This window comes from Globicephala melas, chromosome 2 (genome assembly GCF_963455315.2).
Source record: "Globicephala melas chromosome 2, mGloMel1.2, whole genome shotgun sequence".
NCBI classification, from domain to species: domain Eukaryota; kingdom Metazoa; phylum Chordata; class Mammalia; order Artiodactyla; family Delphinidae; genus Globicephala; species Globicephala melas.
In genome coordinates this window covers 34,582,812-34,609,410 of record NC_083315.2, presented here as the reverse complement: position 1 = coordinate 34,609,410, position 26,599 = coordinate 34,582,812, and the positions used below count along the sequence as shown (strand labels likewise).

Here is a 26,599-nt window from a genome sequence, read left to right as displayed (position 1 = left end):
GTTCTCTATGTCTGCATCTCTATTCCTGCCCTACAAATAGGTTCATCGGTACCATTTTTCTAGACTCCACATATATGCGTTAATATACGCTATTTGTTTTTCTCTTTCTGACTTACTTCACCCTGTACGACATACTCTAGGTCCATCCACGTCTCTACAAATGACCCAATTTTGCTCAACATCACTGATTATTAGAGAAATGCGAATCAAAACTACAATGAGGTATCACCTCACACCGGTCAGAATGGCCGTCGCCAAAAAGAGCCTTGAATGCTTTCAATTCAACACACTCTTCTGAGCACCTCCTACACGCCCAGCTGACAGCAAGGAGCTCCCAGAAAGATGCGATACTGACCATGACATAACGTGGTCAATGCGATAGTGTGCGCACGTATACAACGCTGTAGGAACTGGGAGGAGTAGACAGGCAGCTCACTGTGGGAGGTCCCAGGAGGTGTGACCAGGCCCATGAAGATGAAAAGGTAGGAACATTCCAGAGTGAAGAGCATGAGTAGGACAGCTGGCATGCAAGGGCAGGCTTGCTGCAGGACACGGAATTGGCTACAGTCTGAGGTCTGTGCAAGGAGAGAACCAGCAGGAGGGTTGGAAAGTCAGGCTAGGAGTGTGGCTGGAGCTAAGTGATGTGGAACTGACAATGCCAGGGCCACGAGCTTCTGAAGGCAGTCAGGGCCCAGCACTTTGCTCCCTCCGACTTTGCATGAAGAATTGTTGGCCCAGGAGTGGGATTGCTGGATCATACAGTAGTTCTGTAATTAGTTTTTTAAGGAACCTCCATACTGTTTTCCATAATGGTTGTCCCAACTTACATTCCCACCAATGGTGTAGGAGGTACTCAATACTCTATAATGACCTATTTGGGAAAAGAATCTAAAGAAGAGTGGATATACGTATGTGTATAACTGTTTCACGTTGCTGTACACCTGAAACTAACAGAACGTTGTAAATCAACTATACTCCAATAAAAATTTTTAAAAAAACAAGAATTGTTGGGAAGTGGGGAATCCAGCTAAGAGGTTGCTTCAGTAACTAAGGCAGGAACTCTGGCCCTGAGCCACAACACTGACCGTGAGAGTGGAGAAGAAGAGATGATCCAGGAACATCCTAAGTTAGAAGTGATTTTTTTTTCTAACTTGGTGGCAAATGAAACATGAAGGATGCAGAGGCGAGATCCGGGCGTGGCTCTGAGGCTCCGAGGTGGGGAGGTTGGATAGATGCGGTGCTGAAATGATGATGCGGAACAAGCCTACAGGGAGATGTGGAACAAGCCTACAGCAAAATGAATTTGCTGTGGGACTTACTGCGTTTGAGGCACCTTTGGGACTCGCGGATGGGAGATGTCCAGGAACTGTTGGTGTTGAACTCGAGGGACGGGTTCAGGTTGGACAGGCAGATGTGGGCATTGTCAGCATAGGAATTATCACTGTGTTCTTAAAAGCTGATGAACTTGGCCAGGTTAGTTGTGTAGAGTGAGAAGGAAGAGGTCGGGCCATATTCTGCTGTGGTCTTATCCTCCTCAATGCAAACTTCTTATCTCCGACATTTTCTTTTGGAATACGGTGATGCCAGTTTGTTCCCAGAAGTGCGTGCTGCTGTGACCATTTGGCCATCTGGGTTGTTTTCTTACCTACATTTTTAGTCCAGACGCCCATGGTTACAAGTGTCAGAGACCCACCTCAAACTGGCTCAAGAAAAATAGAGAAGTTACTGGCTCTGGAAACTGCAAAGTCCTAGGGTGCACTAACTTTGGACACATGTAGATTCAGGAACATAAATGATTTCATCAAGAATCTGTCTCTCTCTGGCTCTCAGCACTTTTTTTTTCTGGTTTTTTTTTTTTTTGAGATGATAGAGGCAGATCACGTAGCGCCATATAAGCCATCATAAGCACTCTGTTTTTATTCTGAATGAGATGGAAGCCATTGGAGGAATGACATGATCTGACTTATGTTTTAGGAAAAACACTCTGGCTACCATGTTGAAAATAGACTAGGGAATCAAAGAGTGAAAGGAAGGCCAGTGTGGGAGCAGTGAGAATGGTTAGGAAGATTTTGCAAATTCCAGGTGAGTGAAGCCACCTTTAGATAGCCTGACCTTGACTCCACTCCCCCCTCCAGCTACTGCCTCATTCCTCGATTTCCATCATAGCAAAACGCCTCAAGAGTAGTTTGTACAGTCTCCAATTTCATCTCCCCTCATCCTCTCGTGAGCTCACTCCAGCCAAGTTTATCCACACCATTCAACCTTCAGAGCTGTCGTCAAGGTTACCAACAGGCCCACCATGTAAGTCTGTGCATTGCCAATTCAGTGGTCAATCCTCAGACCTTTTACTTGGCCCTTTGACAGTGACTGCATTTGACAGTGGCTCTTCCCTCCCTCCTTCGTGAAATACTTTCTCATCAGCTTCTGGGATACCACGCTCCCAGTTCTACACCCACCGTATCACCTGTTCCTTTTCAGCCTCCTCTGCTGGCTTTGCCTCACATCTCTGATCTCTAAGTTAAGGTACCTCAGGACTAGTCCTCAGACGTTTTCTGCTCTCTAGCTGTACTCACTCCCTCATCGATCTCATTCTTGCTCAAGGATTCAAATGTCATCTGTATGCTGACAACTCCTAGATTTGTATTTCCAGCCCAGACCTTTCCTCTAAGCCTAGGTGAACAGATCCAAGTGCCTGTTCAGCATCCCTCAGTGAATATCAGATGTTTCAAACCTAACTTATCCAAAACTGAATGCCTGAGTTTTGCTCCCAAAATTGCTTCTTCATGGAGTTTTTCTCTGAGTCTCAGAGAATGGCAGTGCCTTTATTTCAGTTGCGTGAGCCTAAAATCTTGACATCATTTTTGACCTGCATTTCTCTCTGACATAGCCCTCTATCCATCAATCCCCCATTCCCCAGAGAAATCCTTCAAAATATATCCAGAATCTGAACATTTCTCACCACTTCAGTTGCTACCAAGCTGCTCCAACCCACCATCATCTCTAGGCTGGATTGTAATCACAGCCTCCTCACTGGTCTCCCTCTCTGCCCTTGCCCCCTACAATCTACTCTCAACGTAGCAGTCCAAGTAGTCCTTTAAAATCAAGAGTCAGAACACACAACTCTTCAAAGCCTTTAGAATAAAAACCAGAGCCTTACAATGACCTATAAGGCTCTCTATGATCTGAGCCCCCACCCGACCTGCCATTTCTCTGACCTTGCTCACATCCCTGCAGCCACAGTGTATCTTTTTCCAAAGTAAGAGAAGCATGCCCTGAAGTCTAGTCTGATGAAGCCTAGGGGACTGCTTCTCAGAACAGTGCTTTCAGATGCAGACTATATATTATAAAGAAAACCAATTATAATCAAAATACAGATATCATAATATTAATAAAGCAAGTATGCGATCTAATAATATGTTTCTTTACTAATGCATTCAATTGAAAAGCTAACATTCATCCAATAAATACCATAGTTTTGAAGTAGTGATGGTATAAAAGATATTGTGAGATATCTGTAAGAATTATAATGTGATATGAAAATATCTGTGATTTCCATTGGCTTCAGCATCCAAGGTACTGCTACCTTGGTTTGTTGCTTATGTTCATAGTTGATGGAAATGCTAAATCTCAGCTGGAGTAAGTGGAAAGGTCACAAACCCCTGAATTCCGTCTATGGACCTACATGAGGTTCAGGGACCCCATGGTAAGAACCCTGCTTCAGGGCTGAAGCGTGAGCTGTTCTCTCTGCCTGGAGTGCTCTTCCCCGAGGACCCCGCGTGGCTTGTTTTACCTCGCTGAAGGGCTTTAGTACACCTCTTTTCAGTTTAGAATTGACAGCACTGTTGCTTGCATGCTTCTTATGATAGAGGCGTAAAGAATAAGCCAATACATATGAAGTGCTTCAGGGTCTCTCACTGCAAGAGGTTTTATAATTTGAGAAAACTCCCCTTAATTGGGACTAGTTGCAGGAGATAAATCTGAATATCCTTAAATTGTAAAATACTTTCAAACTTAGTGTTGCTTTAAAAAATGTTCAGTTACTCAAGAGAGAATGACTTAGCAGAGGTCTTAAAGGAATCCCTTTAATTAATAAATAATTTAAATTCACATACATGGAGGCTAGTTAAGTGTTTAAAGGGATTTCTGAAATGTTTTACATTTTTCGCCTCAAAATATTTACGGAGGTTATTTTCCTCCCAGCTAATACCGCCTTTTTCTAAATTACCACAGATTCCAAAATAACAGTGTCTGAATTTATGAAGATTTTTAATAATAGAGTCAGCATTGTATCTTTGCCATTTGGAAGCGAACACTGGCGTGAATAACCAGGAAGTCATGCTGACGTATCTTTGGGATATAATTTTCTTCTAGTAGATCCATTCCCTAGTTCACTCATTTATGCATTCAGCAAATATTCATTTGTCTACCCTTTGCCAGGCGCTATCCTCATGATCTACTGGAGAGGTGAGAGATTAAAGCAGTCATAATGCTCAAGAAGAGTGCTGGTCATAGGAGGTACATAATAAAAGTGAGTTGAATAAATATATAAAGTGACAGGTGGGTGGATGGATGAACGGATGAATTTCTCTCACATATCCTTCAGCTGAAAGGAATCCCAAGAGAAATTTAACCTAGTCTGTCATCTTTACCCTTGACATTTTTGAGCAGTATGGTCTGAGGCTTTCAGGAAACCGCAGATTTACTTCTGTGGTCTTCAGGCAAAAAAGAGGGAGACCTGATTTGCTCTTCCTAATGTTACCCTTTGAAATAAAAATAAAGTGTGTAAAAGAGATACCAAGTATAGTCAGCACTGGGAGCAGAGTTGCTGGTTGGGATCTATCTAGATGGGCCAGGAGGAATTTCTGCTCATTAGAGCTCTGAGTCAGAATGCTGAGGTTAGGCAGTAAAAATGGCATTGAACTAGCACTCAAGAAGCACACGAGAGCATCCACTGCATCACCAAGGTCAGTCTTAGGTAGTGTATGTGCTGTGTCCCCAAGAAAATCTAGAAAAGCAAGATGATCCATTGGTTGTTCAGTGGCATGTTTTTCAATCTCCACATCTGTGTGATTTTCCAGGTTTCCTCGTGAAATTAACTTCTAGTTGCATGGGATATCTTTTTGCATCCCTTCACTTTCAGTCTGTGTGTATCCTTACATCTAAAGGGAGTCTCTTGTAGGCAGCATGTGGATGGGTCTTGGTTTTTCATCCATTCAACCCCTCTGTGTCTCTGTGTTGGCTTCTATAGAGATGAAGCAACAACCTTTTCCAGTTTTGAAGGAGTAGCCTCATGCAGGAGATGAACCTTGTCATTCAGCTCTGCCTCAGCTCCTGTTTGTCTCTCTAACCTTTGTGCTTGTCCAAGCAGCCTACTACAGTAAGTCCCCTGCATATGAACGAGTTCCGTTCCAAGAGCGCGTTCGTAAGTTTAATTCGTTGGCAAGTCCAACAGAGTTAGCCTGGGTACCCAACTAAGACAATCGGCTATATAGTACTGTACTGTAATAGGTTTATCATACTTTTCACACAAATAATACATAAAAAACAAACGCAAAAAATAAAGAAAACATTTTTAATCTTACAGTACATTACCTTGAAAAGTACCAGGTATATCACTGCTGCTTTTACACTTGCTTCCAGACATCCTGGGCTTGAAATAAAGATGCTGTACTACTGTCCTCTATACAGTACTGTACAGTAAAGTACACAAAAGCACAACCACTTGTAGAGGATGCATGCACGTGACAATGTACTCTAGACACGTGAACTAACTTACGTGATTGGACACGCGAACGCACGTTTGCATCTTTGAAAGTTCGCAGCTTGAAGGTTTGTATGTAGGGGACTTACTGTATGTATTTAATAACTCCTCATAGTTGAGGATGTGCTAAGACCTGTCAGTGTCTCAAACGGGAGGCTCTCAGAACCTAGATTCAGGCTGACTGCAAGCTAGACCCTCAGGATCAGTTTTTCCTTTAAGTATGTAGATATATACAGTCCTGTGGGACTGTAAGTGTAACCCCGATGCCCACCAGCATCGGAAGATTTGGAGGGGTCCCCTGGGTGGCAGCTGCCGAAATCAGGGCCCCAAATGAGTGTGTAAGTTCCTTTTCTGGGTGATAGTGGTGAGCTGGCGCGAGGCGGAGGGGGAGTGCCAAGGGGCGCTACATTCTACAGCCTACATTCCTTGAAAGCAGCTCTATAGGCCACTAAATGTGAGCCAGACCTGAAGCCAGCCCTCAGGCCAAAGCTCCAGGACAAGCAAAGAGACCTCCTTCGCAGAAAGACTGGGGGTGTGTTGCAGTCCGTTGTCTGTGCGGTGCCCTGGCGGTGATAGCCTGCCAAGCACTGCCTCTCTGATTGCCACAGTCCTGTGGGACCCAGGAATGCAAGCCGCCACCCCCCGCCTCCTCCCTACCCTCCCACCCCTCCATCCCACCGCTAACCCTACACCCACCCCTTCCAACCCTGGCCAACAGAGCCACCAGATCAAGGAGCATCCCTTGGGTGGCAGCCACAAAAACCAGGGTACCAGATACAAATGAACTTACTTACAAAACAGAAACAGAGTCACAGACTTAGAGAATGAACTTATGGTTGGCCTGGGAAAAGCGTGGTTGGGGGGAGGGATAGATGGGGAGTTTGGGATTGACATGTGCACACTGCTGTATTTAAAATGGACAACACACAAGGACCTACTGTATAGCACAGGGGACTCTGCTCAGTATTCTTTAATAACCTAAATGGGAGAAGAATTTGAAAAAGAATAGATGCACGTGTATGTATAACTGAATCACTTTGCTGTACACCCGAAGCTATCACAACATCGTGAATCAGCAATACTCCAATATAAAATAAAAATAAAAACAGGATACCAGAGGTAAAAACCAGGGCACTGGATGCACGTATAGCTTGCCTGCAGGAAACACTGGCACCCCGGAGCATGGCAGAGAGTGAGCATGAAGACAGCTCCCACCCTCAGAGGTCTCTGCGAGGGATCACAGTCAGCCCCAAGATGCATGTTTAATCAGAAGCCTGCCCCTCGGGCGCAGTCATGATGCTTAGCTCATAGGCCTCCTTCACAGAAAGGAGGAGGACCTGGGTCTGTGGCCTCTTGCTGTGCCCTGGGGGGTGGTACCTGTTTAAGTACTCTTTCTCCATTGGCCACAATCCTGTGGGACCCGCAAGTATAAGCCCCATTGGCCACCAGAGCCATGTGATACAGAGGTGTCCCCTGACAGCAATCACAAAAATCAAGGTGCCAGATAGGAGTATGAGCTCTTTTCTGGGTGACACCAATTATTACGGTCTCAAGGGACCAGGAACACAGGCTCCCCTGTCCTCCAGAGGCATCTGCAGGTGGCAGCCACAAAAATCAGGGCAGACTTGTGTAAAAGCTCTCTTCTGGGAGATTCGGAAGCTCTGGAGCACAGCAGAGGGAGAGCACGACAATGGCGCCCACCGGTCCTCGTCCCCGCAGTGTTCCCTCAGGCTCCTAGGAGTATGTGTAAAATTCGACGCCTGCCTCTCAGGCTGCAACATGCTTATAAGAATTTATCACGCAGGTCTGCTCCTCCTCTTATTTTCCATGTTTCAGTGAATGGTACCACCCTCTATCTGCATGTCATCCTTAAATCCTTTTTCTCCTTCACTCCCGCATAGAACGTCAGTCACCAAATCCTACTGATTTTTCTTCTTTAATATTTACTAAGTGAATCTATTCTCTCCAGATCCCTCACTCCCACCATTGTTTCAGCACTCTTTGCATCTCACCTCAATTGCTTCTGTAACCACCTAAGTGGTCCTACTGACCCTTGCCTCCCTCGTCCCCGTTTTACATCACATCCAGAACGATGTTTCAGAAGCAGCAATCTGATAGTTTTAACCACTGCTTAAAAGAATGAAACTATTTCCTATTTCCTTTAGGATAAATGCCACCAAACTCCTTACTGTGGATAATAAATTTTCATTTTATGGGTACTTGCTGACCTCTGTAGTCATCTCTCCTCACTCCTACTCCATGTACTTTAAGCTCCAGTCATAAAAAAGCAATTTATGATTCCCCAAATGCACTATATTTTCCTTCGTGTCTGTGCCTTTTTGCACGCTGTTCCCTCTAGCTAAAACAGTCTCACCACCACATCCACCCCCTTCACCTGACATGTTTCTACTTGTCCTAAAGTATTAGCTTAGATGTTCCTTCATGTGAGAATCTTTCCCCTCTCTCCAGTCTGCATTGAATACAGCTTGTACGTGCCAGTGGCATCCAGTGTTTACGTTTATCATAATCCCTCGTGTCCTTTTATTGCAATCATCTGTTTCCCTCCAAAGGAGGGAATTAAAATTTAAAAATTAAGGCTGGGACTTCTCAGGGAGCTTGGAGAAGGCACTCGAGAATCAGACAGGTTAAGCCTACCCCATTTATTGACAATCTTCCATCTTAAGATCCTAGAAGACCACAAAATTAAGGCTTCTAAAATCAAGTTTCTTAAGGAAACTTAGTTCACATATCCTTAGCACCAGCATAAAGTCTCACATATAATAAGCACTTTGTAAACATTTTTGAATGAGTGAAATAATGGTAATGGTTTATTTCATCTCAAAATATATATAGTCAAAGCTGTACTCAAAGGAAAATTAATAACTTTAAATACTTTAATTTTTAAAAACTCCAATTAAAATAAATATTAGCTCAAAGGTTTAGAAATTTCCATGTGAGTTAGAAACAGAAGGAAATTTCTTTGATTTGACAACAGCTAACAGAAAACAAAAGCAAACAACGTGCTTGAGGATGAAACATTAGTAATGTTCCCTTTAAAGCTGGAAACAAGGCAAATTTGCCTGCTGTAACATGATTCAGCATTGTTCTAGAGACATTAGCTAATACAATGCAATAGTTAATAGAAATTATAGGTATAAATATAGGGAAAAAAAGATAAAATTGTCATTACATATAAGTGATGTGATTGTTTACATTTAAAAAACAAAATCATTTGAAAACTATTCAAAATAATAAACTTTAGTAAGATGATTAGATACAAGATAAAGACGCGAGTGTTCATTGCTTTCCTAATTGTCAGGAATAAAGAACTATAAAATATATTTTAAAAGAGCCTGCTTACTATGGCCATAAAAAGTATAAGATGCCTAGGAATAAATCTATCAAGAAATATATAAGACCTACCTACATTGTGGTTAAAAGGTAAGTTCTGGAGTAAACTGCGTGGGTGTGAATCTCAGATCCAGTGTTTACTAGCTGTTGACCTTAGAAAAGTTTATATGTGTTTATATTTGTAGAAGAAACTACATGTGTTTATATTTGTAGAAGAAACTAGAAGAAACTACATGTGTTTATATTTGTAGAAGAAACTACAGAACTATATATATGCACTTGTGATTAGCACTTCTCTGTGTATTTAGGTTCTGAGCTAGTTTTGACTTGACCAGCTTCCTCAGCTGTAAGACAGAGCTAACAATGACTGCTTCCCAGGAGTTGGGAATAACCGTGAGAAAGTGTCTCAGTGTTCATGGAGCATGTGTTTTGCCTCTTGTAAGGTGCATTGCAGATGTCATGATTAGAGCGATGATATCTCTTTCTTGTCAGAAAGCCTTGCCATGTCTGCCATAGCCTCTCTAGCCAGAGCATTGCAGGAAGAAAGGACATCCTCAAAACCAGTAACCCTGCTGGATCACTGGAGGCTGCCCCAGCTCTTAAGAACGAAATGAGATTCCTCTTAGTTTCACATCCCACAGCCCAGCAAATGGCTAAGATTTCTCAAGATGTGGGGGAAGAAATTCTTTCAATTCCTCACACTCCTCTCTGTGTCCAGAGGTGTTGCTTACAGTCTGCTCACCTCTACATTGACCCAAACTTAAAATGCAATACTTCTTTTTGTTCCCTGAAATTATCCTCTTTCACAAAAGCATGGATGAACAAAATCTACTTCCCTAAAGATTTTGTATTCCACCTGAAGGGAGGAACGTTGCATTGCCTTTTGCACAGCGAACCACTTAAACATCCATATTCGATATTTTTGTTTCCAAAAGGCTTCTTTGTGACAACCCACTGCTAGGAATTTCTCTGTGTCTCTGCCTCCACATTCATCCGGCTTGATCAGCTCCTCTTTTCCAACCACTCTCCCGTTACCCCCATTCAACTTCAAATTTCGCTCCCTTCCCAGTACAGAGCAAGCCCACCCTCTTTGGCTCCTATTCCTTGACTTATATACATAAACCAACCTGGTGCTCAGCAGACCAAAGCCCTTTGCTTCAGCAGCATCCCCCATCTGCCACAGAGGAGCTATAGAAATAGAAAGAGCCGTTTTTCCTATTATATGTGATTAAACCCATTTCCTGACTTGTGGTCAAAATGCTAAATGGTATTTGCATATGGTCCTGTGGCCCTATTCTTAAAGGAGTTTGCCTTTGTCATATTTGTTTTTCTTCCAAAGGTGTCCCTCAACCTAATGTAACTTGGTTGAAGAAAGGAGGATCTCTGAGTGACAATAATTCCTTGCTTTTCAATGGATCCCTGTTGTTGCAGAATGTTTCCCTTGAAAGTGAAGGAACCTATGTCTGTACAGCCACCAATGCTCTTGGAAAGGCGATGGCAACATCCATCCTCCACTTGCTGGGTAAGCGTCAAATTCTTGTTGTCCTTCAAGTGCTTCCTATAATATGTACAAAGTAGGACCTGGTTTTGTTGATTCTGGGGTCAAGGAGTAAACAAGTGGACATTAAATGGTTTTAACTATTGCTGCCACTGCCCACTTACAAACGAGCACTAAATCAATACTCTGTCTTACCAGTTCTTCTCTTAGAAGGTTGTGACTTTCTTGCTGCTCCTTCTCTGCCTAAGAACCTACGTTGGGATATAAACTTTCTGCCCAGAATCAAGATCCTTCATATTCTGCCTTTACATCTGCTTCTTTTCCCTGACCTCCACTGTAAGCTAGCACTAAACTCTGTTCTAGGCAACGTGGTTTCCTGCCCTGTGTTCCAAACCCCCCTCCACACACACACCCCATGTTGCTTCCCTGGAAGTGTGGCTGCCATTCATATTGCTTACCCAGGAAAAGTGCTCATTGCACTCATACTGCTCACTGCCTTTATCATGTTGCCCCAATACCTCCCATCCTGTAGGGCCAACTGAATTCCCATTTCCCGTGTGAATCCTTCTCTGATTTTTTTGGACCTCTCCTTTCTGTGGTCTCACCCCTTGGTCCCTAAGTCCTAACACACATTGGTCTCCAGTTGTTTCCTCTTTCATTTATGTCTCCTCAGCTAAATTGTGGGTCCCTTAATGGTACAGACCATGTCTAGTATTTCTTTGCAGTCCTAACAATATAATAGAGTATGAGGCACACAGTAGGTGGCCAACAAATACTAATCAATTGAGTCTTAAGACATCTTGTAGTGGGGTCAGTACTGTAATTTGGGGAAGGTCATTGCAGTGAGCCCCCCACACAGGGTGATAAGCTGGCTGCTGCTTCTGCCATCTGTCAGGGATAAGATCTGGAGCTCACGAAGTCTTGTCACCAGAATGAGCTTTAACTTGCAGGGGTTTGAGGACTCAATAAATAATACTTCTCTTTCCCCCCCAGAGTTTGGAAGTGATTGAGAGTTAATCACAGAAGTCAGTTAGACTGACGTTAGGGATCATTTATTATTGTCCTTTGTCTCTCCAGCACCTAACACAGGTGTAAGTATTAAATAAGTGTTTCATAAATGAATAAAACTGAGTCACTGGCAGAACTGGTATGAGATTATAGAATCCACAGCCAAACTAAGAGGATGATGGAAAGAGCTTTCTCCATGGCTTTTCTTGTTGGCAGTTAGAGGAGCCCAGAGACATAAATAGATGGGGAGTTGGAATAGGTGTCATGCACAAAGCACTTTGATGTTCCTGAACTCTTTAGATATTTACAATAGCACAGTGTTGGAGGCAGTAATCTTTTTTTTTTTTTTTTTTTTTGCGGTACGCGGGCCTCTCACCGCTGCAGCCTCTTCCGCTGCGGAGCACAGGCTCCGGACGTGCAGGCTCAGCAGCCATAGCTCATGGGCCTAGCCGCTCCGCGGCACGTGGGATCTTCCCGGACCGGGGCACGAACCCGTGTCCCGTGCATCGGCAGGCGGACTCTCAACCACTGCACCACCAGGGAAGCCCAGGCAGTAATCTTTTATCCCATTGTATAAATTGAGGAAACCTGCTACTCATTGAAAGTTTGTACTAGAGGACTTCCCTGGTGGCGCAGTGGTTACGAATCCGCCTGCCAATGCAGGGGACATGGGTTCGATCTCTGGTCCGGTAAGATCCTGCATGCCGCAGAGCAACTAAGCCCGTGAGCCACAACTACTAAGCCCACATGCCACAACTACTGAAGCCCGCGTGCCTAGAGCCTGTGCTCTGCAAAAAGAGAGGCCATTGCCATGAGAAGCCCATGCACCACAACGAAGAGTAGCCCCCACTCACCACAACTAGAGAAAGCCCGTGCACGAAGACCCAACACAGCCAAAAATAAATGAATAAAGAAATGAATAAACTTATTTAAAAGAAAAAGGAAAGTTTTTACTAGAGCCCAAATATATAGTCATCTCTTTCAGTGTTCTCCATACTGCCCTCCTTGACTCTCAGTGCTGATCAGAAGGGCACTGGTGTACCTCCATGTGGCCCTTCCCAAAGAGCCTCTGTGGTCCTCTAGGATCTTAATATGGAAGATTGTCAACAAATGGGGAAGCTTAACCTGTCTGATTCTCCAGTGCCTTCCCCAAGCTCCCTGTGAAGTCCCAGCCTTATTCCTTGCCTCTCCCCCTCTCCACTCATGAGTCTGTGTGGGTGTCTCAGTTCTGCCCTGCACACCTCTTCTCTCAGAAGTCTCTCCAGTCAAGCAGCTTGTGACTTTGGTCACATGACTGAGGAATCAAGAATGTCTTACATCACACAATACACAGCATTCCTCCACCATCCTTCTGCTCTTACACTCATGCACTCCTCACCATGTGAGGTCCCCTGTAAAACATCACCCCTTCTGTTCCCAAAGCTGTCTGGAGGGGAAGAGCCCTATAAGCCCCAGCTGCTTCCTCCAGTCCCTTTTGGAATTCTGGTGAATGTATTTTTTCCTACCTTGTTAGTTAGGCTGTAAACCCTGAAAACACGCAGAGATGCTACATGTTAGCGTAGTTAATAACTCTAACTAAGCCCCCGTGGCTCTCCGCACACCCAGCCCCACACATAGCTCCCAGATCTGTGTGAGCCTGAGTGTCCTGGGACAGAGTATTCTATTGGAAAGGAATTATTTCCCAGGAGTTGTCATCTTTCAGAACACCCAAGATGGAACAAGAATTAGATAACTTCTAATTGGTAAACAAGTGTTCCTTTTTTTTTCTCAGAACAAAGACAGTCAGGCAGTAAACTTCTATTTCCCAAGGACCATAAACAGCATATGCTCCAGGCATCCACACTGAAACCAACAGTAATGGGCCAACAAGAGAACCCCTACCTTCAGGTCTGGGATTTGGGCTTTTTTTGGGGATTTGCTGGTGGTAAGGCATGTGCTAAGAAAAGGAATTAGTTAAAAGACCCTCCATGTTTTGCACTTTGCAATTAGTAAAATTATTCCTAGGCGTCCAGCCAGCTTTTTCCTTCCCCCTCAACCTTCGGGGGTTCAACATTTTCTTTCCATACTGAACGTTTTTTAAAAAAAATTCACTCCTGAGGAAGCCCATAGAAGTCATATCCCAAATCTGCACCATTATTTGTGGTAATGCAGACATTGGTTTTCCAGTTGCAAAACAATTGCTAACTTGGTAAATATTAACAGAGGGAAGATTTGCTAAGAACTGTGCAATCAATTCTTTCATTTGTCTTCTTTCACAAATATTTTTTTCCACACATATCAGTACTTGGTCACAAGAACCTAATCTAGGTATTTCCAGCTTGCAAAACTCTTTAGGAGGCCAAGGGAGAGAGGTAGAGTTAAGAAAATCAAAAATACTTACGAGAATAAGGTGTAACTTTGTGGGTGTATTCATACAATGAAATGTTATTCAGCAATAAAAATAAAAGAATGAATGACTGATATACAGGACAATATGGGTATATCTCAAAAACATTATGTTAAGCAAAAAAAGCCAAACATACAAGAGTACGTATCATATGAAGTCCAGGAACAGATAGTACTGATGTATATTAACAGAAATGAAGAAGTAGGTTGCCTGGAGGAGAGGGAAATTGATTAAAAAAGAGGCAGGAGGAAATTTTAGGGGTGATGAAATGTTATATACCTTGCTTTGGATCACGGTTACATAAATGCATACAATTGTGAAAACTCATAAAACCACATGCCTGATATCTGAGCATTTTATTGTATATGAATTATACCTCAGTAAAAAAATGCATATATTTTTTTAAAGAAATGCATGTGTGTCCTGCCTTGAATCATCAGGGTGTCTTTGTGAAATGTGACAGAGTAGAAAGAGTTAGATTTGGAGACAGACACACTGGGCCCCAATCCAGCTGAAGGATCTTGGGAAAGTCACTTAGCTTTTTGAAGTGTCCACCTCTGCAAGTAAAACTAATCTAATTCACAAGATGGCCATAAGGATTAAATGAAAATTGATGTTAAAGTGTTTAACTCAGTACCTATCACCTGGAAAATTCTCAATAAACTTAGCTGTTTTTTAAATTTGTTTTAAATAAACTGTAATCCTGGGGGGGGCAACTAAAAATATATTCTCTTCTCCTTTGCAAATGATACCATATGCAGCTTAGGACAAATATTCCAAAATCAAAAGGAAAACCGGGAAAACAATTAAGTTAGAGAAATCAGTCCCTCTGTGAGGGAGCCTGCGGACACAGCTGGTAGCTATCAATTACTTGTGATTATTACAAAAAATCTGGCACTTTCTGTGATCATACACAAATGTGTCATCATCATGTCCTACCTTGTCTTTTTACCAAGTGTCAAAAGTGAAGGAAAAGGCTGCTTGGAAGGGGGATTAAAGTAAAAACCGTTATAATTATTGGAGGGGGTCAGCTTCAACGTTTCTAAAGGAAACTCCCATTTTCACCTTTCCAGATGTCTCCAGGACAAATTATGTATGCAGTTTCAGGAATAATCTGAAATTTAGATTCAGAATTAATGGAAAAGTAAGAATGGAATTGAAATGCAACATTAACACTTCTGCTTAATCCCTGCTTCCTGCTAAACATCTTTCATTTCTCGGCCTGATCCACTTTGGAGAAATAGAACCCACGGGGCATCCTTAGGGCATCCCCTGAGAGACCCTCCACTCTTGTCCTGTTGGCTCTGCTTGGAGAGTCGTGAGGAGCCAGCGCACTGCACAGGATACCTCCGCCTTCTCTCTGGGCTTTTTCTGGCAGATCCAGCTGGTCTGCAGTAGCCCCTCACCCAGGCTGTGGTCCGAGGGCCCCATTCTGGCTGCCATTCCCACCAGTTATTACAGTAAGCTAGCTGAGGGAAAAGGAGATTTAAAGGACTCCCTTGCACTGTATGATGGCTTATTCTCTGTCTGCTACTCAGAGCACCAGACAGGCAGGTAACCAGAAAACAGCTGGCGGTGGTCTTTGGCCGGGTTGTCTCCAGCCCATCATCATTTCTCATCTGTCATGACATTCATTTTCTTTCTGCAGAGACTTTCTGGGAGCTTGGTAGCTGGACACATTGTTCTGCCACTTGCGGCCACTTGGGAGCCCGAGTTCAGAGACCCCAGTGTGTAATGGCCAACGGGCAGGAAGTGAGTGAGGCCTTCTGTGAGCACCTCCAGAAGCCGCTGGCTGGGTTCCAGCCCTGTAACATCTGGGACTGCCCCTCGAGGTATGTGTAGTCATCTCATCAGTACCAGGTTTTGGCTTGTTTTAAAATGCCCAGTCATTTGGAATTAATAACTCGACCACTGTGATTTGTTTAGCATGTACCATACAAGGCACTCTGCTAAGTACTTTATGTGGATCACTTCACAGTCACCTCTGAGGTCGATGTCGTTCATTTTCTATTTTACAGATGGAACAACTCCCCTAGGCCGCACAGTTACAAGGGCCAGAATTCACATTGAGGTAGTCTGCTTTCACAGCATCTGCTCTTAATTGCTACCCAAATCTGTTTCCTGCACTCACAATGTACCTTAAGAGCACAGTGAAGCTGATTTCATGGGTTTACCCAGGAGATAAGTCAGCGGGCCAGATCATGAGAGGCACTAGTTAAAAGCACAGTTCTGTAGACTCTACCCCCAGGGGTAAAACCATTACTAACCTTTCTGTGTCACAGACAACACAAATCAATGGTTTTAAAAATGTCCAAAGTCAAACTCATGATCTCCACCAAATCTGATCCGTCCCCAGTGTTCCAGATCACATTGACAACATCCTGAACTCCCACTTTCCTCTCACTTCCATCCGTTCTTGTCAATTCCCACTGTTACCAATGGAGTCCAAGCCATCATCATTCCTCACTAGGACCACTCCAGGAGCCTCCTGAGTTTTGTCTCCTTTCTAGAGTGCCTTGTCCACTCTATAAGAAGAACCATCTTTGAAAACACAAACCCATGGGACTTCCCTGGCAGTCCAGTGGTTAAGACTTTGCCTTCCAATGCAGGGGGTGTGGGTTCGATCCCTGGTCGGGAGCTAAGGTCCTACATGCCTCACGTCCAAAAAACCAAAACATAAAACTGAAGCAATATTGTAACAGATTCAATAAAGACTTTAAAAACGGTTCACATTAGAAAAAAACCTTAAAAAAAAAACCCTAAATACAAACTCATCACGATGCTCCTCACTTGAAAAGGGAACCCTCTTGCACTGCTGGTGAGAATGCAAATTGATACAGCCACTATGGAGAACAGTATGGAGGTTCTTTAAAAAACTAACAATAGAATTACCATACAACCCAGCAATCCCACTACAGGGCATATACCCTGAGAAAACCATAATTCAAAAAGAGACCTGTACCACAATGTTCATTGCAGCTCTATTTACAATAGCCAGAACATGGAAGCAACCTAAGTGTCCATCGACAGATGAATGGATACAGAAGATGTGGCACCTATATACAATGGAATATTACTCAGCCATAAAAAGAAACGAAATTGAGTTATTTGTAGTGAAGTGGATGGACCTAGAGTCTGTCATACAGAGTGAAGTAAGTCAGAAAGAGAAAAACAAATACTGTATGCTAACACATATACATGGGATCTAAACAAAAAAACAAAAAAAATGGATCTGAAGAAACTATGGGCAGGACAGGAATAAAGACGCGGACTTAGAGAATGGACTTGAGGACACGAGGAAGGGTAAGGGTAAGCTGGGACGAACTGAGAGAGTGGCATGAACATATATACACTACCAAATGTAAAACAGGTATCTAGTGGTGGGAAGCAGCCACATAGCACAGGGAGATCAGCTCGGTGCTTTGTGACCACCTAGAGGAGTGGGATAGGGAGGGTGGGAGAGAGACGCAAGAGGGAGGAGATACGGGGATATATGTATACGTATAGCTGATTCACTTTGTTATAAAGCAGAAACTGACGCAGCATTGTAAAACAACAGTTATACTCCAATAAAGATGTTTAAAAAAAATAAACAACCTTCCATGCCTTCCCATTGTTCTTAGGACAAAGGTCAAAGTTCCTGGCATAGGGACTGTGTCTATCTTGTTCATTTTGTCCCCCAATGTCTAAAATAATGCCTTGCACATAGTAAGTGCCCAGTACCTATTTGCTGCCTGACCAAATAGGTGAGTGAAAGAATAAAAGTCCCTGCGTGCTTGGGTCTCAGGCTGCCTTTCTGCCTCATTGCTGTGTCTCCCAGCCTGGTTATTGGATCTCCATCCACAATAGTCTTTTTTGTCCCTTCGATATACCGTTCTGTCTCCTGACTCAGGGCCTTTGCACATACTGCTTACTCTCTTTTCACTTAGTTATTCATATTCATCTATTTTCAGGAAAACTTTCTAGTCCCCAAACTAACCCAGACCCCTGTGCTAGAAGGGGTAGCACAGGGGTAGAAAAACACCCCTGTGTTTTTCTATTTCCATGTCATTCTTCTGCACAGCTCTTACCACAATCTGCCTGTCTTGCCCACATAGTGGACCATCGGTTCTATGAGACCCAAATCCACAGCTGGTGTGTTTAACGAGTTATCCCCAGCACTCAGCACAGTGATCGCCCCATTGTACACTCTCTAAAAATATTTGTTAAAAAAATGAATGAATGATTGAATAGCATAGTCCCTAGCAGATAATTGACCAATGATGCCATCGACTGAAAATAATGCACAACCTAAAAGTCGAGAGGTATGTTTTATTCGACGGACATTCTGAGGACTTCAGGCTTGGGACATAGCATCGCGGATAATGCTGAGAAACTGTTCTGAAGTGGCAAGGTGGGGAGTGGGGAACCAAGATATATAGGAGTTTTTGCAACAAAAGACCAGGTAGTTGGAACATCAAAATATTACTGTTAATTAAAGAAAACCAGCTATCTCAAGTTAAGGAATTTAGCGCCTTTGTCTGTATGGGAAGATGCAAGAGTCTGGGCTTACCGAAATCATTCCTTTGATGTGCACCTCCACTATCTGGGGCCAGTGTCCTGTGCTTTCTCATCCTGAGTCTCCTCGGGGTGGTGCACCGTCAGGGCAGCTGTAATGTGATGGCTTGATGGCTGCAACATCCTTTGTTTACTGACATGGCAGGCAATATTTTTGTTCACAATGCCAAAATTCACAGTAAAAACAAACAAAAAAAAAACCAAGACAAAAACCAAACAGTAGTAGTACTTACTGAGCACAAACCTGTGAGGCAGACACTATTAATCAACCTCATTTTACTGAGGAGGAATCGGAGGTGTACATAATGTTGTACAGCTCACTGCTCTGTGCAAATGCCCACCCCGGATCCATGATCTGTGCCTTGGAGGAGAAGTGGGAGGCATGGTCACACCGTGAAACAAAAGAGGTGCCTCGGAACACGTTATTAGAAGAGCCGTGGATACCATGGGCACCTTGACCTCTCTTGCAGTGCCGTAGGCACCTTGACTCTTGCATGAGCTCTTCCTATCCTTCAAAGGAAGAGCTTGTGCAAGAGTCATCTGTCCCTCAGGAAGCAGCAAACTGATGCTAGAATAACTAGGAGGAATTTGATCCAAGAAAACTGGTTTATATCAATTGTTGATTCTCACAATGAGAATTCACATTGGGAAATTTATCCTTATTTATTAAGTACTCTCAAGCCTTTAGCCACTCCTAGAAAAAACTGTCATACACTTTCATACCTAGAAGAAACAGTAGAGATCATCTAACCCTAGATCCCTCTACATCAGGGGTCCTTCACATTTCAGTGCCACGGATCCCTCCGTAGTCTAGAGAAGCCTATGGCTCCCTTCTCAATCAAGGGTTTTAAATCTGTAAAAATAAAATATACTTGACTACAGAGGAATCCAATTAATTATATTGAAATATAGTTACTGAAGTAGTTTCAAATGTGTGATGTAATAGGAAATTTGCTTCTCTCAACACACTAAATAACAGGATCTACTAGTACAATTGATTTTGAAATGGTGATGAATATAACTGCTGTTTTGGATGCCTGCCACAATTTTCATGTCATGTGAAAGCAGCTATGATTTCTACTGCTAACAAAATCACAGGTATTGCTATTACTACTAGATGTTGTTGCCTACATTTTTACAATTGAAGGCAATACAATTGCCGTTAGAGCTTAGTGGCAATAAAGATGTAATCCTTTTCCCATCCAAGTCCATGGTTCCCTGGCAGAACAATGGGGCTCAGGTTAGGAATCCCTACTCTTCAGTATCCTGGTGGCAGCTCGAACATCTTGAGTGACAGAGCACCCAATATCTCCAAGGTGTCCACTTCCAAGTTCAGTCTTCTATAATCATTATGAACTTTAGGGTCAGATAAATCTAGAAGCAGTCCCAGCTTTCTTGGCATGTTAGTTATGGGACCATAGCTATTTAACCTTGTGGACATGGCTGTCCTCATTGCAAGAATGGGAACAAGATGACAATTACATTAGAAAACATGCGAATGTCTCAGAGCACAAAGAGCACATAGGTGATTTAGTAATATCCAGTAATATTCCCTTTGCTTTCAGTGAGTTGAAATCCACCTTTTTGAAGTTTCCACCTAATTTTGCCCTAGCTGTACTCTATGAAGCCACACAAGTCACGGCTCCTTACATACTTGAAGACGGCTCTATCCCACCCCTATGTTGCTTGTCTCTACGTGGTGATTCTGTTGCTTCTCTGAGTAAAAGAAAATCTGAGCATATGGCTGCGAGTTATCTGTGCTGCTGCCCATTTCCAGAGAGACGTGTGAGGGCCCTGAAACAGGCATCATCTTAGGATCAATTTTTCCTTTGGAAGGCACTCCCTGTTGGATCTGTCCTACCAGTCCTTACTAAGCTCCTGTAGTTTTTGTTCTTAGGTGGTTCACGGGCACATGGTCAGAGTGCTCTGTGTCTTGCGGTGAAGGATTCCGCAGTCGGCAAGTGACCTGTAAGCGGACAAGAGCCAATGGGACTGTACAGGTGATGCCTCCGAGAGCATGTGCCCCCAGAGAGAGGCCTCTGGGAAGAAGCCCCTGCTCCAGTCACCCGTGTGTTCCAGGGCTTATTGAACCAGGGAACCAGGTAATGCTGACAAATCTAGTGTTTTGAAAGTATGATCATTTACTATAATCATACACTCCCTGTGGTGAAACCCATGCATCAAAAAAAATTAAAAAAGAGACTTCCCTGGTGGTCCAGTGGTTAAGATTTTGCCTTCCAGTGCAGGGGGTGCAGGTTGGATCCCTTGTCGGGGACCAAGATCCCACGTGCTTCGCGGCTAAAGAACCAAAACATAAAACAGAAGGAATATTGTAACAAATTCAATAAAGACTTTGAAAATGGTATACATCAAAAAAAATAAAATAAACCCATGCATCAGGGCCCCTCCGCACGGGGGAAGAGGAGAGCCCAACTGCCGCGTGACAGTCACGAAACTCAGCTGCACAGGGACCTTACCACACCACGCACAGGCTGGTTCACGGGACCTTCTTATCCTTTCATGGGCCTCTCTGTTGTAATTAACACAGGCTGCAGGGACCAAAAGTTCCCCTCGGCCCTTCTGAAAATGTTCGGTAATGTCAGTGCAGGAAGGTACTTCACACTTCCTGCATTTCTGCCCTGCAGTGCAGCAGTTGTTGCTGCTGGGAGTCATTGTGCTAATTCTCTTAGGTCATTTTCCCCTTTAGTTGTTCTGATTAACTCCAAGCACTACATGGCTACACACTTGTCTAACTGGAAAATGCACAGCCCCAGTTCTGTGCAGGGATGATGCAAAGCAGAGTGTGATACATCTTTCTGGAGCATCAAGTTTATTAACTAGAATTGGAAGAACCAAGGATTTCTTCGAACAAGAACTATCCCCCTCCCCCACCAACACGGAAGACAGAAGAGTGAGGGAGGGGAGACGTGCCCCAGGAATGACAGTCCAGTCTCTGAAGTTTCACCCAGGTGGGGATTGAGGGGCGGATCTGCAGCCACGGTGGCCTCTCTTTCGGTCGCCTGGGCTGCTCCGGACCATCCTCTGAGCTGGCCAGGGTCTTGGATACGATGCTTATGAAGGCCGTGCAGAGAACACACTCATCTTCCACTGGACTGGGACCCAGGGAGCGTGGCGGCCTGACCTTCCTGCCTCGGTCATCCATGGGGTTCAGATGGGCTCACTTTATTATGTTGCCTCTTGCTGGGAAGCTTGCAACAAAGGTGTTTTAATATCAAGTTCCTGATTCTCCCAGCCACCTCTTGCTTTTTCTGGCTGTGGCCAGAGGGAGTGGATGAGGACATACTCTCAGGCTGCCCAGCGTGGGAGGACCTTCGTGTTGGATAGATGGATTTGAGGCAATAGGGACAAGAGCAGGCTTCAAGAAAAGGAGCAGAGGAACACTAGTAACATGTGCACAGAAGTCTCAGAACCGGTATTCCAAATACCACCTTGAATGCTGTTATAATAAAACATACCTGGGAAAAAATGCTTAAGAAATGTGTAGTAGACCCTGTCTTGGTCTGCAGGCACCATAAGAGAAAACCACAGCTTGGGTGCCTTAAACAGCAGAAATTTATGTTTTCCCGGTTCTAGAGGCTAGAAGTCCAAAATCAAGCTGCTGTCGGGGTTGGTTTTGGTCAGACTTCTCTTTCTGGCTTGTGGACAGCCACCTTCTAACTACATCCTCACATGGTCTCTTCTCTGTGCACACACACACAGAGTTCTGGTGTCTCTTCTTCTTCTTATAAGGACACTATTCCTGTCAGATTAAGGCCCCACCCTTATGGCCTCATTTAACCTCTAACCTCCTTAGAGACCCTATCTCCAAATGCAGTCACATTGGTGGCTAGAGTTTCAATATATAAATTTTGAGGAGATACAAATGGGTCCATAACATTATGCCCTTTGGTCCCCCCAAAATTCACGTCCTTCTCATGTGCAAAATACACTCACCCCATCTCAATATCCCCAGAGGTCTTAACCCATTCCAACACCGATTCCAAGTCCAAAGCCTCATTAAATTTCACCTGATCAGGTATGGGTGAGAAATGACACATAAAATTAACCATCACAGAACCTATAAAGAAAAATGTAACACACTGTTGAAACACATAACAGAAAAGTTGAACAGTCCATTCCTTTAAATGAACTGAAATATGTAATGTAATTCCAATTCAGATTACAGTAGAATTCTTTTTTCAGAACTTACAATAGTTTTGACATTCATATGGGAGAATGAGTGAGGACAAGAAATTTTTAGAAAAGCAAATTACTAGAGGTATAGAAAGACTTTCCTTATCTGATGTCAAAGCGTGCCGCAAAGCTCTTGTAGTAAAATAGTGCAGCATTAGTAGAGGAATAGACGTGAGTCATGGAATATAATTAGAGTACAGAAACAGACCCATGTAAAATGAGTTTAAAGTTCAAAGGCAGCTCATCATAGAGGGAAGAATAGTTAAAAAAAAAATAGTATAAAACTACAGAACGTTTTTTTCCCCCAGACATTAAAGAAGATCTAAATAAATGAAAAGACATCCTATATTTATGTATCAAAAGACTTAATGTTATTCAGATGACAGCACTCCCCAAGTTGATCTACAGATTCAACACAATCCCTTTCAAAATCCCAGCTTCTTTGCAGAAATTGACAAGCTGATCCTAAAATTCATATGGAAATATAAAGGGCCCAGAATAGCCAGAACAATCTAGAAAAAGAACAAAGTTGGAGGGCTCAGACTTCTCAGTTTCAAAACTTACTACAAAACTGTAATAATCATGAGAGTGTGGTACTCGCATAGCATAGACACATAGACTGATGAAAGAGAGTTGAAAGTCTGGAGATAAATCCATGTATCTATGTCAACTGATTTTCTGCAAAGGTGACAAGACCATTCAATGGGGAAAGAATAATCTCCTCAACAAACGGTGCAGGACAACTGAATAGCCACATACAAAAGAAAGAACCTGAATTCCTAGCCTACAATATACAAAAAATTAAGTCAAAATTTATCAGAGACCTAAACTATAAAGCTCCTGGAAGAAAATTTAGCCATAAATCTTCATGCTTTGGATTAGGAGATGGTTTCTTAGATATGACACCAAAACATAAGCCACAACAACAACAAAAATAAATTGTACCACATCAAAATTAAAAACTTTTTTTGCTACGAAGGACATGATCAAGAAAGTGGACAGCCCACAGAGTGGGAGAAAGTATTTTAAAATCATATATGTGAAAGGGAACTTGTTTCTAAAATATATAAAGAACACTCAAACTCAATAATAAAAACACAAATAAACTAATTAAAATATTGAAAAGGATCTGAATAGACATTTCTCCAATAAAGACTTACAAACGGCCAATAAGAACAGGAAAAGAAACTTAGCATCATTAGTCATTAGGGAAATGCTAATCACAAAGAGAGATAGTAGTAAGTGTTGATGAGGACATGGAGAAATTGGAACCTTAATACTTCGCAAGCGGGAATGAAAAATGGTCTAGCCACTTTGGAAAACAGTCTGACAGTTCTTCAAAAGGTTAAATGTATGGGTTACCATATGACCCAGTAATTCTACTCCTAGGTATGTACCGAAGAGAAATGAAAACAGGTTCACAGAAAAACCTGTACATGAATGTTCATAGCAGCATTATTTATAAGAACCAAAGAGTGGGAATAACTCAAGTCAAACCCATAATAAAACTCCAAAAATTAGAAATAACTGACAGATAGATAAATGTGGTGTATTTGTACAATGGAATATCATCTGGCCATTAAAAAGAATAAACTAATATGTATTACAAGGTGATGAACCTTAAAGACATTATGGTCAGGGAGGGAAGGTAGACACAAAAGACCACATATTGTATGATTCTATTTATATGAAGTGTCTACAATAGGTAAATCTCTAGAGAAAAATGTAGTTGAACAGTTGTCTAGGCCTGAGGGGGAGAGGCCATGGGAGGAATTGGGAGTAGATGATAAAGGGTACAGGGTTTCTTTTGGGGATGGTGATAATGTCTTAAAATTGATTGTGGTGATGGTTGCACAACTCTAAAAACCATTAAATTGTATACGTTAAACAGTGACTTGTACAGTATGTGAATTATATCACAATATTGTTGTTAGGAAAAAAAAAAAGATTGTATGAGGGAAATTGGTCAACTAATGTAAGAAAAACAAGTAAAATGAGAGCCCAAACTCACAGCGTACATCAGAATAAATTCTGACTTGATTAAAGTGCTCAGTGTAAAAGTAATTAAACTGGACTAGAACTACCAGGATGGGAAAGACCTTTTCAAGCATAAAACAAATTACAAGAAAAATTAATAGGTGTTATGAGTACAGAAAAATTTAAGAACTGCATGTCAAAATATTTTTTTCTGTAATTAAACTCACCTCAACACATAGCCTTCATTTTTGCTCTGAGCAGGAAAACCCAAACTTGCCCATGGCTTATGGTTTTAAGCATAGTCATTTCTGAACCTAAGCCTGGTCAATTACAGATTGGCCCTGTCCTTTCCCCTTCTGCCCAGAGGTGGTCTAAGTTTCTGGGGGAAAAGAGGAAAGGAAACTTCTGGCTCTAAAGGAGGGCTGTCTGGTCCTTAGAGCTGGGCTTACATCCTCCCTAACTTCCCTCGGGTACAGCTGATCCCCTGTAGCTAGTCCTTAGCAATGCCGCCGCAGCACATGGTTTTGGAACCCCAGCATGCATGAGCTCCCAGTGTTGTTTATACTGCATTGTGCTTTTGTTCCAGTGTCCTGGACGTTGCCTGGGTCGCGCTGTGAGGATGCAGCAGCAGCAGCATCATATAATTTGTCAACACCCCAACCGTTCTGAGTCCGGCTGTGATGACAGGAGGTACCGGCCCCGCCCTAGGGCAGCACACAACCTCTGCCACCTCAGTAGTGACTATGACCGCCTGAAAGTGGCATCATCTGTCCTCTATACCACCTCTCATAATGGACAGTTCCTACTAAATTATGATTTCTCATGGTGCCATCCTCAATAGTATGTATTATACCAAAATACTCATTAACATGTACTATTTATCATCACAAATTATTTGGATGTTCAACATATAGAGACACCCCAAAGAGAAAGGAAAAAGTAGCATTGAGAATAGACAGGTATTTTTCCCTCTATATACAAAGTTGATGAAGCCTAATAATATTTCATTTAGGCTTACAGATTAAATCTGTAACCTAGTGTTTTCTATGAACTACATTATTCCTTTGTTTAGAAACTGTTTGATTAGGACGTTGGCACAGAATAACATCCAACGTTATTAGCAGAGAATAAAATTTACTTTAGCAGAGAATAAAATTAACTTTTATCTTGTTAAGGGGCTTACACAAGAAAAAAAATGCTTCCTTCTTTTATAAAAGTCTGAGCTGATAGATGATTTAGGGGTAGAAGAACTTTGTTCCCTGAGGTCACTCAGAGGTCACCCAGACCCCTTCCGTCTGGCGACTCCACTACCCCAGAGGAGCGTGCTCCAGCCAGAGAAAGTGAGGAGAAAGCCAAGAGGGCACACTAATGGGGAAATTTGGAGTTCTACCACTCTCTTCTTGTGTAACCTTGGACTACCTAACCTCCTAGTCTGCACAATGGGGTATTATTGTCGGTGCGAAATTATGCTAGGTTTTTTTTTTTTAATTGAAGTAGAGTTGATTTACAATGTTGTATTAATTTCTGCTGTACAGCAAAGTGATTCAGTTATACACATATAGACATTCTTTTTTTTAAAGTCTTTTCCATTATGGCTTATCATATTGAATATAGTTCTCTGTGCTATACAGTAGGACCTTACTGTCTATCCATTATATATAAAAACTTACATCTGCTCACAACAGCCTTCCACTCCATCCCTCCCTCAACCTCCTCCCCCTTGGCAACCACCAGCCTATTCTCTTATGTCCGTGATTCTGTTTCTGTTTGAAAGACAGGTTCATTTGTGTCGTATTTTATTTTACTTTATCTTATTTTATTTTTTGGCGGTACACGGGCCTCTCACTGTTGTGGCCTCTCCCGTTGC

At 42.7% G+C, this 26,599-nt stretch overlaps 1 protein-coding gene across 5 annotated transcripts in view; it reads left to right on the top strand.

Annotated features, from left to right (window-relative positions):
• The window catches only part of ADAMTSL3 (ADAMTS like 3), a 366,800-nt gene that overhangs the window by 331,086 nt on the left and 9,115 nt on the right, over positions 1–26,599 (top strand). For 3 of the 5 annotated variants that reach the window (XM_060293778.1, XM_060293777.1, XM_060293779.1), the window contains 4 exons: positions 10,452–10,634; positions 15,653–15,836; positions 20,459–20,663; positions 25,319–25,422. In XM_060293778.1, coding sequence (XP_060149761.1) covers positions 10,452–10,634; positions 15,653–15,836; positions 20,459–20,663; positions 25,319–25,422 — 676 coding nt within the window. Of the gene's footprint in view, positions 1–10,451; positions 10,635–15,652; positions 15,837–16,022; positions 17,478–20,458; positions 20,664–25,318; positions 25,423–26,599 lie in introns of those variants that run through there. The other 2 variants (XM_060293780.1, XM_060293781.1) reach the window with 2 other exon arrangements.